Source organism: Rhincodon typus, chromosome 22, assembly GCF_021869965.1.
Source record: "Rhincodon typus isolate 14 chromosome 22, sRhiTyp1.1, whole genome shotgun sequence".
Taxonomy (NCBI): Eukaryota; Metazoa; Chordata; class Chondrichthyes; order Orectolobiformes; family Rhincodontidae; genus Rhincodon; species Rhincodon typus.
In genome coordinates this window covers 46,276,573-46,289,233 of record NC_063353.1, presented here as the reverse complement: position 1 = coordinate 46,289,233, position 12,661 = coordinate 46,276,573, and the positions used below count along the sequence as shown (strand labels likewise).

At 39.1% G+C, this 12,661-nt stretch overlaps 1 protein-coding gene across 1 annotated transcript; it reads right to left on the bottom strand.

The window, feature by feature from the left end:
- Window positions 1-1,441: 1,441 nt before the first annotated feature.
- sephs1 (selenophosphate synthetase 1) lies at window positions 1,442-12,373 on the bottom strand. The gene is made up of 3 exons (XM_048610456.1): window positions 12,275-12,373; window positions 4,574-4,681; window positions 1,442-2,061 (listed from the first exon to the last, which is right to left on the bottom strand). The coding sequence occupies exons 1-3, from the start codon at window positions 12,368-12,370 to the stop codon at window positions 1,903-1,905; spliced, it is 363 nt and encodes a 120-aa protein (XP_048466413.1). The 5' UTR covers window positions 12,371-12,373; the 3' UTR covers window positions 1,442-1,902.
- Between the last annotated feature and the right edge of the window lie 288 nt (window positions 12,374-12,661).

Here is a 12,661-nt window from a genome sequence, read left to right as displayed (position 1 = left end):
AAATTCCAGCAGAAAGAGTACTCAAGTGTTTTGCTGTAGCAGGGAGGGATGTAAGACAGCTTCAAAATCCCAGCATCTGCTGAAAGCTAAGCTAAAACCCTGGTTCTGTGGGAACTCGACTCCACCCATTCACACTGTTTCTACTGTTCCAACCTTTTAAAAAAAAACTCCAAGGCCTCTCAAGCTGTTTATTGGCTTGGAACAGTCTGCTCTACACCTCTATCTCAACCTCTCTTCATAGAAGGAAACTAGAACAAAACACATCTCTTAAAGCCATTGTACCGTCACAGCTTAAATGCATATATAGATCTTACAGATATTTCCCACAAGAGTCTTAGGAAGACTTGGAAACCTTAGAAATTAAGTATTTTCTGGTTCAAACGTGAATCAGAAGTATTTACTTACACGTAGTATTCATTTAAATACAACCAAGCACAGCTAAAAGTGTCACTTAGATTTCCATTGCATCAATACTTTGAGTCATGATTTTTTTTCTTAAGGAAAATATAACTACTTTCAAATGCATTGTACATAAAATTCATTTTTCTAACTATTACATTTTGGTTACATTGATATTGTACTGAATTCTGAAGTAAAAAATATACTGCAACTTGTGGCGTGAAAAGGAACATTAAGTACATAAATTTGCAGCAAATTCCGACTCTAGATTGATGCATTTTAAGGTTCAAAAAGTCAAAACTTTCTTCTGTGAAATTTTTGAATGTTCAACCTGTCAAAATGACAACTTCTAACGGATAACATTAAAAATTTATGCTTCCCCCCTACAAGATGAGATTTTTTAGAATATGCAAATTTGACAAAATAAAAGTTTCTTCTATTGGTTTCAAGCTAAATTGGAGAATAATACCATATTTTGAGTTACCAAAAATGAATAAGTTTCAGGATCCACTGAAAATGCCCAACACCCACCGTAAAAAAAAAAAATTGGGTAGTCGTACTTAAAAATACTCATGTCAGAGTGGCATTACACAAGGGTGTGTTCATAAATGCTAAATGCTGTGCTTTCCATCTCAAAGATAATGACTGAAAGATGAGCTCAACAAAGATTTGTGCTTCAAAAAACAGTTCAGAAAAAAACAATTAGTACATTGACAGAACAAGGTATTAAGCTTTATAAAATGTTGTTTATTATGAATGAATTTGAACAAATTATGTCTGCAACTTAAAATTGCTACAAAAAAGTTTAGAGACATTTTTCAGCGCATGTAAAGCAACACTATTTATTGAGTGCAACCAAACTGTAGTCACTTGTATTTGAAGATATTTTATCTAAAATGTGTGGGAATGAGCTGGGCTTCTATTTTAACACCTCAGATACATTTTTTTAAAAAATATAACGACTGTAAATTCCCGTGGGAAGAAAGAAATACCCGATATTTTGTCCATTTGTAATATCCAATTATTACAATGCATTGGAGAAACCTGTTACCTGCCTTTTCAGGGCTAATTTTTATTCTTTAGTGAGGACTTGAACATTGATTGCGGATAATGCAAGATTTTGACAATTTTGACACTTACAATTTTTTTTTAGTGCCATATTGTCCAGCATCTTGTGTCAACTGGATTGTAACCTTTAGGTGACTGGAAAAGTTCACTATTGGCTGGGTTTAATGAATTGCACAGACTGTTAACAGAGTGGAAAAGAAAGCAAGTGCATACTGTTAAATTGTAGCTCCACAGTTATCAGTTCCAACCCATTTCAGTTTACAGTCAATCCCTCATAAACTTGGGATGAAATTTACTAGAAACTTTAAATGAAAAATCCCTGAACAACAAACACAAGCATTTGTCTTGAACAACGCAAAAATACCCATAACCTTTGATCCATTAAACATCTCAACCATTTTTCCGTTAGAATAATTGTAGATACAAAGATTAAACTTACATGATGAACTCATTCGGTTGGCAGACTGTTGTGGCCACACCTCCTAAAATGATCCATGGGTTTAATACCGTTTGTCCACCAGTTACTGATGTACCTGCCTCATCTGCTGCATCTTTAAAACCCTGTATTATTAGTGGCATTACTTTGTCCCGCTCCTGTATGTAAAACACAATTAGACTTTAAAATTACCTTTAAAAGCCAGTTTCAGCTGTTAAACATTTTTTAATAACCTGTTATACAAGTCAGGATATAAATTTTATGTTGCATACCGAACCACTCCACTTTTGTTTTAAACTGCTTGGGTTGCAAGGAACATACAAAAGGCCAATATCAATTATCTATAATTAGCAATTGTTTTAAAGAGGTCTAATCAAAACTGTTTTCTATTTCTTGTTTATTAAGTCATTAGAGACTGATATATGGCTGGGTTAAATGCAGACCTCCTGCCAATTACCCAATCATACAAAATAGCCCCAACCTCTCAAAAGCAGATCTAATGCTTGGCCTGGCAGGAGCCAATATGAAGGCACTGGTTCCTGATAACCCAATCTATTTGACTGAGATAACTTAGATCTATTTCTTATACATTATGTTATTCTACTTGATTCCACAAATCCAAGGATTTGAAAAAGGCTGTTATTTGCAGCATTAAGTTGCTGACTGGTCAATCCAGAGTCAGAACACCTTGATCGGTAAATAAAGATAACAAGGTGTAGAGCTGGATGAACACAGCAGGCCAAGCAGCATCAGAGGAGCAGGAAGGCTGACGTTTCGGGCCTAGACCCTTCTTCAGAAAAAATGGTAAATATCCAAGTTTAAGAAAACAACCCAAAAGGAACACTGACGTATACATTTATATTTAATTTACAAGGGCCCAGGGATAGGCATACAAGTGGTTCAACACTCCAACTGATCAAATTGAATTGTTTCACATTTCACTTGAGGCACCCACATGGTCTCTAAATGAGTTTGCTGATTGTGACTGCAAAGTACCAACATTGGTCTGCATCTAACAATTAAAACCTAGCTTCAAATTGCCCAAATCCAATTCAGATAGCAGCCTTTTCATTTGTGGTCAGAAGAGATTTGAACTGGGCTCAAACCTGGCGTAAAAAGGGTAACAAAGTCAGCATGAGCATGGCTTACACTATTGACATTCGGTAATCTACATTCAAATTATTATTGCTTTCATGCTGACTTACCACAATCCAGATAATACAGAAATGCACGTAGATGCAGTCCATACTCTCTGCAATTAGCAACTGCATTCGTCTGGAATACTTGCTAGACAGATACCAGCAGGGGACCACAGGGAAAGATAAACTATTAACAGATAAAACTAATAACTCCCCAAGGCTGCAAACACACAAATCAATGGTAAAATCTTAATATGAGATATACTTATCAATATAAACTTCCATGCCAGAACTGACTTGAGGCCTGCAATGCACTCTTTGTAGAGTGATAAAAAATTTCCTTCTAAGTATTGACAGTGTACAGTTTTATAGGGTAGGGTTCATGTGGTTGTTTTTCTTTGTAAAAGCATTACACCTTGGTCTAGATATTCAGGTTCTGGCTGAGAGTGAGGATGGACTGTTTCAACACTTCTGGCAAATTTACCCTGGAACATGTATTCAGATACATATGTACAAGAGTGGCCGCCACAGATTCGCTCTCATTGAGAAGAACCCACCTCTGCTCATTATGCGGTCATACAACCATAAATTAACCCTAGAAACCTAGAACACCAGACAATCACAAAGTTCTATATTCTTCTAGAAATGATTATGGACAAAAACTGTACAATTATATATTTTGAAAGTTTTATTTAAAAAGAAAAATCACTAAACTGCTTTACCAACTTAGCCAGCAGTCTTTACTTCTCAGTTACATATAAAATACTCACCAGCACAGCACTAATGTCAAAATACGCATGTATTGTGAATTGACAGTTGCAGCCTGAAGACAGTAATTCTGGTCTCATCTGCATTCTAAGATAAATGTTATGTTGTTCTGGAACCTGAGAAGACCATTCTAACTGTACCCAGCAAAACACTGATTAAAAGAAGCAAGAATTATCAATCGCTCACAGTTAGCAATTGCTATCTTGGACTCATATCTTTCTTTAAAGCTAAAAAGAAAGAAGTGGTGAATGGCAAGTGTCTTTTCCATAGGGTGGGGATTTCAAGACTATGGGGCATATTTCTGAGGTGAGAGGAGGAAGATTTAAAAAAAAGACACGAGGGGCAACTTTTTGCACAGAAAGGAAGTGATGAACGTGGGTACAAGTTACACTATTTAAGACATCTGGATAAGTACACGAATAAGAAATGTTGAGAGAGATATGGACCAAGCGCAGGTAAGTGGGACTAGTTTAATTTGGGATTATGGCTGGCATGGACTGGTTGGACTGAAGGGGCTGTTTCCATGCTGTATGACTCAATGACTCTAAGTGTATGAATATGAAATGCTGCTCACGTGTTTGCTTCACAGATGCCGTGTACTCCTAGTGCTTTTGTTCACAACTTACCACCTGTAGTTCTTTTTCTTTTCATTTCTACTATTACATTGGTTAATTGATCATTATCTTTAAAGAAAGATTAAACTCTGGAAACTTCAATATACTACTAGCATTATTTAGATGCCCTTGGTAATACTCTAGCTTACCTTATCTGTCATTTTATTGCTGACTCCAAGCAGCATCAACATATTGTCACATTCTGTGACACCCATGGCATAAAGATCACTTAGAACATTGGCACAAGCAATACGACCCTGTTAAAATTGAAGGGAGGAGTGAAAACAAAGGTCAGAACACAGACGATAAATAATATGAAATCAAAGTGATTCTTCAAAAGGAAAACCCCAATACACAAACAGATACTTTATCTGGAGATTACAGATCAAAAGTTATAAATTCTAGCAAAGTCTAGAGATTGTGGATCCCAAATAAAATTCATGTAAATATAAATTTACTAACTTGCTTTAAGTTAATGGTGTTCTATTACACAGAATGAGGAGACAATACTACAGAGGAGACTACATTCACAGGTGGTGTTCAGATAGCAATTCTCAAACCACAACTGCACTGTAAAATGCCAGTAAAGTCACAAAACAGGGCATGAATAGCACTGCCTGTAGGTGCTAAGGTCATAATGGTTCATAACTTTTAAACCATGCGGTCATTCCAGGCTGCTGCAGACAATATCTTGCAGGTTACTGCACAGTGTATAGTAGGAAAGTGATTGCGGCTCTTCACACAAAAGAAACACACAAGTCACAGCATGGTGCAAAAGAATGGTTCGTTTTGGCTAAATGGTAGTTTCAGCCTGCACTATAAATTTCCCTAGGGTCCAAAGTGCCACTGAGCCACGATATCGTGTTCTCGCCATCTCTCTCAATAAAGACAACACTCCATAAATGTGCATTTTGTTTGCAAGCGTAAGTATTATAGCAAACATGTTTCATGCCCCTGGCATCAGCTTCTTTCATCTCTACTTCAACCAATCAGGTCAAAGGTTGGCTACTTGCTGATATGGTTCACAAGTTCTGCCAGGCACCAGAGTACTGATGCTGAATAATGCCTACAAGAAGAAAATTTGTACTCAAGCAATGTTTTTGCTATCACAGAACTTCAGAAGGTGGTCTGCATTATACCTCCAACTCTGTTTCCAGACTTCTGATAGTGTCCATCACATTGTAACTTTACTGAGGGATAAGCCCAATCTAACTTCTGAGCAGCAAGAAGTGAAGAGCAGGAGCAGTATTAACCACCACAGATCAATATTTTTGTCATTTATTAAATAATTTCAGCATTCATTACAAGTTAAGTTTTTTTCAGTTACAACAAGTTGTGCAATTTTAGAAACATATTTTACATGCATGCCGGTATTAATATAATTGTACTGGATTCAGGAGAAATAAGTCACGAGATGATTTTCATGCACATTAATCCATTATAAGGGGGAAATCAGATGACTATAAAATCTGTGAGACAATCAGCCATGCAAGGAGGAAATGAGCTCTTCTCATAAAAGGTTAGTTGCATAGTTTGCTAACAAGATACCCATAATGAAAGGCATGAGCTAATACAGGTCAACTGGTCTTCATTTTTAGGTAAAACAACTGGTCATTACAATTTATTGAAAGATTATGATTCTGAATCTATTCTGACGCAAAGGGCTGAATCTTACATTTTAGGCTGTGCCAATTTAGTCATGTTTCATGGAGGCTGTCTGCGCGATTCAGCGAGTTTCCTCACATAATTGCCTGAAACCCGGCTCTTCAGCGTTCCATCCTGCCCTAGGCATGCCTAACGTCCGATACTAGCTTGATTTTACCATTTGCTGTAGCTGAAAAGCATTTTCCCTCACTGCCAACACTTCACCTTCCTAACCCTGAATAGCTTCTGTATTGACTATTCAGTCATACAAAGGGCTTCACCAGTTTCCCCCACCAGCATTAACAGCTGTGCCACCCACTTTCACCTCACTCAATCCTTTCCTCGCTCTCATTCCAGGAGAAAACAGTGCATGATAAAGCAGAAAAGGCAAGATGTGTATGTGGTGGGCTGTCCGACATTTGGCCCTTCATCTCCTATGAAGGAAGGAACCTGATTGCCCAGGTGGCCAACTGACAATGCACAAGCACCTGGACTGATATTGGAGTCTGCCCTTGAAATACTGTGCTGGGACCCCTGACTGAAGGCTATCTCCCTCGACTTGATGGAGGACTGCTGCAAACTATGATCAGGTCAATGCCCTGAAGTGTGCTCAGAAATGGTACTATTGGATGTCCAAATTGATGGTCTGGAGAAGAATGCTGGAGTTGCCAGGGCAGCATGGTGGATCAGTGGTTAGTGCTGCTGCCCCACAATGCCAGGGACCCGAGTACAATTCCAACCTTGGGTGAATATCTGTGTGGAGTTTGCATGTTCTACCCATGTCTGCATGGGTTTCCTCCAGATGCTCTGATTTCCTTCCACAATTCAAAGATGTGCAGGTTTGGTGGATTGGCTATGCTAAATTGCCCTGTAGTGACCAGGGATGTGCAGGTTAGGTTGAATAGCCACAGCAAATGTGGGTTATGGGGGATGGGGTGGCAGGGCTGGGTCTGGGTGGAATGCTCTTCAGAGTATCAATGTGGATTCAATGAACCAAAATGGCCTCTGTCCATGCTGTAGAGATTCTTACCCACTTTGACTTTAATATTGGGAATTTTCAGCATCCAATTCCCTTGTGGATGGTGGAAGGATAGGAAGCCTCATGTTAATGAGGCAAGATGTATCATTAATGAGGCTGATAAGCTGTACTTTCCCTGTAAAGGCATCTCACTGCTGCCTAGAGGGAACCTTATCTCGATGTCCAGAACTTTGATGGAAAATGCAGCTAGTTGCTCCCAAAAATGAGGAATATCTAAATGGACTTCTCACACAATTCTCCCAGATTTCTCGCCATTGACCACATCATCCAATTCCCTGTCAGATTCCGTTCAAAGATTCTGCCTGATCATTTTCTAAATTACTCTAAAACAACAGAACTATGGAAAGCCTTACCACAGTGCGCCTGGATTTCGCAGACATATTTAATAAAGTTCTACATGAAAACCTACTGATTAAGTTCCAAGCTTGTGGGACCTAGGATAAACATTAGCAATGCTGACAGAAACAGCAGGCCAATAGGTATTTCTTAAAAGAAAGATGTCAGAGTCAGGGGAGGTGACTGTGGATCTGTGCTTCAAAATTACAATGCTGGATTCAAATTAGGAGATCAAACCTGCATGCATTTTTCAAAAGCTACTAAACTAGAGGGGGCACAGAATTTAAGGAGCTCCGAAATAGCAAACTGAAAAATGTTCGTGACAAGTGCAAAGCACTGTACAAAATAGAAAAGTGAGACAAATACACCATGAACTTTGCTGAAATAGCTAAATTGAAAAGAAATCTGGGAGCTTCAGAATACATATTATAGGATGCTTATGTAAGGTTTAGGAAACAAGGATCGGAAAAGGCTCTAGCGGGATACAAGTTAGCCAGGAAAGAGCTGAAGAAAGGGCTTAGGAGAGCTATAAGGGGGCACGAGAAAACCTTGGCAGATAGGATCAAGGAAAACTCCAAGGCTTTTTACACGTACGTGAGAAATAAGAGAATGACCAGAGTAAGGGTAGGGTCGATCAAGGATTGTAAAGGGAATTTGTGCACGCAGCCTAAAGAGATAGGAGAGGTCCTCAATGAATAATTTTCTTCAGTATTCACAACTGAGAGGGACCTAGTTGTAGGGGAGGACAGTGTGAAACAGGCTGGTAGGCTAGAGGAGGTGAACGTTAGTAAGGAAGATGTACGAGGAATTTTGAGGAACTTGAAGACAGATAAATCCCCCGGGCCTGATGGGATTTATCCAAGGATTCTATAGGAAGCGAAGGAAGAGATTGCAGGGCCTTTGGCGATGATCTTTTCGTCCTCACTGTCCATGGGTATAGTGCCGGAAGATTGGAGAGTGGCAAACGTCATTCCCTTGTTCAAAAAAGGGAATAGGGATAACTCTGGAAATTACAGGCCAGTTAGTCTTACTTCAGTGGTGGGCAAATTATTGGAAAGGGCTCGGAGAGATAGGATTTATGATCATTTGGATAGGCACAGTTTGATTCATGATAGTCAGCATGGATTTGTGAAGGGTAGATCATGCCTCACAAACCTTATTGAATTCTTTGACGAGGTGACCAAACACGTGGATGAAGGTAGAGCAGTGGATGTGGCATACATGGATTTAAGTAACACGTTTGATAAAGTTCCCCATGGTAGGCTCATGCAGAAAGTAAGGAGGCATGGGATAGGGGGAAATGTGGCAGATTGGATTCAGAATTGGCTGACCCTTAGAAGACAAAGGGGGATAGTAGACAGAAAATATTCGACATGGTGCTCAGTTACGAGTGGTGTACCACAAGGATCTGTTCTGGGTCCTCTTCTATTTCTGATTTTTGTAAATGACTTGGATATAGGAGTGGAAGGGTGGATTAGTAAGGTCTCGGACGATACAAAGGTGGGTCGAGTTGTGGATAGTGTGGAGGGCTGTTCTAGGTTACAAAAGGGACATTGATAGGATGCAGAGCTGGGCTGAGAAGTGGCAGATGGACTTTAACCCTGAAAAGTGTGAAGTGATTCATTTTGGAAGGACAAACTTGAAAGCGGAATAACGGAAAGATTTTTGGCAGTGTGGAAGAGCAGAGGGATCTTGGAGTTCGTGTCCACAGTTCCCTGAAAGCTGCCACCGAGGTGGATAAAGTTGTTAAGAAGGCGTATGGTGCTTTAGCTTTCATTAATAGAGGGATCGAGTTCAAGGGCCGTGAAGTTATGCTCCAGCTATACAAAAGCCTGGTTCGGCCACATCTGGAGTATTGTGTCCAGTTCCGGTTGCGTCATTACAGGAAAGATGTGGAAGCGTTGGAAAAGGTGCAGAGGAGATTTACCAGGGTGTTGCCTGGAATGGAGGGAAGGTCTTACGAGGAAAGGTTGAGCGCGCTAGGGTTTTTCTCTTTAGAATGACGAAGGATGAGAGGTGACTTGATAGAGGTGTACAAAATGATCAGAGGTATAGACAGAGTGAACAGCCAGAGACTTTTTCCTAGGGTGGAGGTAGCTATTACGAGGGAGCATAGTTTTAAAGTGAGTGGCGGTAGATATAGGGGAGACGTCAGAGGTAGGTTCTTTACTCAGAGTGTGGTAGGGGCGTGGAATGCATTGCCGGAGAGGGTAGTGGAGTCGGCCTCATTAGGGGATTTAAGCGGCTATTAGATAGGCATATGGATGATAATATAAGGTAGGGGTGGAGGTTAGATAGACCTTAGGTTTAGGGTAAAAGTTCGGCACAACATTGTGGGCCGAAAGGCCTGTACTGTGCTGTACTGTTCTATGTTCTATATTCAACCAACACAACGATCCCAAAGCCAGTAGAATGCTGAAGTATATAAGCAAAGCAAAAAAGCCCAGGTAAAATCAGAGATAGCAAGAACTGCAGATCCTAGAGTCAGAGATAACACAGTATGGAGCTGAAGGAACACAGAAGGTCAGGCAGCATCACAGGAACAGGAAAGTTGACATTTCGGATCAGTACCCTTCTTCAGAAATGGGGAGGGGAATGGGAGCTGGGAAATAAACAGAGAGAGGAGGGGTGGGGCTGGGGAAGGTGGGTGGGATGGTGATAGGTGAGCACAAGTAGGGAGTGGTGGGGATAGGTCAGTGGGAGGGGTGGGTCCAACAGGTGGGAGAGAAGATGGGCAGGTTGTGTCAGGTCAAGGAGGCGAGGTTGAGAGGGAGGGTTGGGCATGGGATAAGGCCAGGGGTGGGGAGATTTTAAAACTGGTGAATTCCATGTTTAGGCTATCAGGCTGTAGGGTCCTGAGGCGGAATACAAGGTGTTGCTCCTCCAGTTTGCGTGTGGTGTCATTGTGGCAATGCCACACACTGTTGTCCCAGGTAAAATCAAATTGTGTGCCCAGTTTTGTCAGTTGTAAAAAGACACTGTACTGGAAAACAGTGGAAAAAAGAACTTTAGACAATAATTTCAAAGTCAGAAGTGTCAGTTATGAGAAAGAATAAAAATCGTATGATCACATATTAGAGTCAAATCTGAGTGAAGACTTTTGGGAACTTCCTCTGGAGTTAATAATGTATTGAGTCAATCGATAATTTATTTTAATGTAAATACAGCCCAATAAAATCATAAAAGATGAACAAAATCAAATGGTTTCACTTGACCCCAGTGTTTTAAAATTTTTTTTACAAATAACTCAAAAGTTTTCAGCCACTGGCAACACATTCCGAGTCACAATAATATAATTTTGCGCTTAGTGAAATTTTACACCAGAAAGTCCAAATATTATCATCAAACTTACTTCATCAGTATCTTAAAATTAATTTTAAGAAAACTGTAGGTGGCTAACAATATTGTCACATTCCTTAATTAACATATTTGTTAACCTATATTATTTTAGCCAACGTATCTTTAACGTAGGAATTCAAACAAATTTTTGATTCTTAAAAGGTAAATTAGGCCAAGGGTACTGCAAAATTTTTTGGTCAAACTTAGACCGGTATTTATCATAAAACGTTGGTTTTAATGAATAAATCCATCTTACAGATACTCAGTTCAACAACATTCAGGAAAAAAAGCAGTTTGTTTGATGATACCCATCCATCACCTTAAATATTCGCTTCTTTCATCAAGAAGAACTATTGAATGTCTGAAGTGCTTAGCACCTATAAAATGCACTTCAATGGTCATAGTGGTTCCTTCTACAGCACCTATCAAAACTGTGACTTCTACCACTACAAGGACAAACAGCAGCACCCCCAGGTCACACACCATCTTGATTTAAATAATTGCCAGTTGTTGTGGTTGGGTCAAAATGCTTGAACTGCCTAGCTAAAGGCACTTTGGTGGGGGTACATTCACTACAAGGCCTGATACAATTCAAAGTGGTGGCTTCCCACCACACTTTCTCAAAGGCAATTAGGGATGGGTAATTGCTGTTGGCTATGAAGTGGTGGCCACATCCTCTGACTAAAATAAAATCTAATGGATCTCCCGTGGCACTGTTATCAGATTGGATTTTTGAGGACAGTAGAGATTTTTAGCTCCTAAAATAAAATTCTTACAATTAACTTCACATAATAAAAACACTAAAAAAAATTATGTTCCTCTAGTTATACCCTTACTGCTTCCGTTCTGACAAAGTAGAAAGTCGAGAAACGTTGCCCATGTCAAAAATGGAAGCAACAGTAATACATAATTGATCTATAATATACTTGTGAAAGCATAGATAGGGATTTGTCCCAGAATACAAGATACATCAGTTTAAGCAACTCTTCAGAATTCACCAAATTAGGCAAGAATTTTTTTTTCAGGGGGCTGGGGGTGGAAAATAAATCAACCTTCAAGAGACCAACTAATGTACAGCAGATGTTCTAATTGTATGTAAGCCTTAATCACCAAATGAAGGTCAAAACTCAAACAGATGACCAAAACAACATGTTGAGCTGTCACAGATAAAATGACTTGTTACATAAAATACAGAGTACTTGACAGTTGCAGTTAAACTTGATACATTTGATTACAAGGAACACAGGTTATAAATATTGCTTTTAAAATATAAAATGTATTCATAGTTCACAGAACCATCAACATAGTAATAATCAGAGATTAAAGTAGAAGAACAAAATATGCAGATGGGTTTTAAATTTCAATACTTTTTGACATACCAAATTTTCTATCATGTGCATAAAACAGTGAATCAGTAGACTTGGATAGTAAATGCTTGTATTTTGTCTAATTAGTGTGACTCATTATGTACAATATATTAAAAATTTCTCACCATCATGTAAGGATCATCAACAATGGGATAAAAATAATCTGTTGTTTGAACTAGAGAAAGTCCACCATGTCTTAAGGGAATAACACATGTATCCATTCCAATACCTGCAAAATTAACAAAGATTATTGGAATTAACAAAAACATCTCAAACCACTAGAACACAGTAATTGCTTTATGAAGTAAACATAAGCACTGGTAGGTGGAAATTAAGCTATATCACAACTGCTTGAAGTTACAAATGAAACATTGCACCAATGGATTATTTATGTTATTCATGCAGACAAATGAGAGGCAATTTGCATTCAAAATGTTGCGCACAGGAAAATAACTGGTTGATTTATGCTGCTGGTCCTGGTAATATAAAGAACACTGAACTAGCACAAAAAA

Bases quoted from the DNA above. Each gene is read 5' to 3' on its own strand.
- sephs1 (XM_048610456.1), bottom strand. From the start codon at position 12,370: ATGGATACATGTGTTATTCCCTTAAGACATGGTGGACTTTCTCTAGTT. The intron at 4,682-12,274 runs GTGAGAAATTTT...CAATTTTAACAG, and splicing joins TTGATGATCCTTACATGATG to GGTCGTATTGCTTGTGCCAA. The intron at 2,062-4,573 runs GTAAGCTAGAGT...TTTTACATACAG, and splicing joins GCAATAAAATGACAGATAAG to GAGCGGGACAAAGTAATGCC.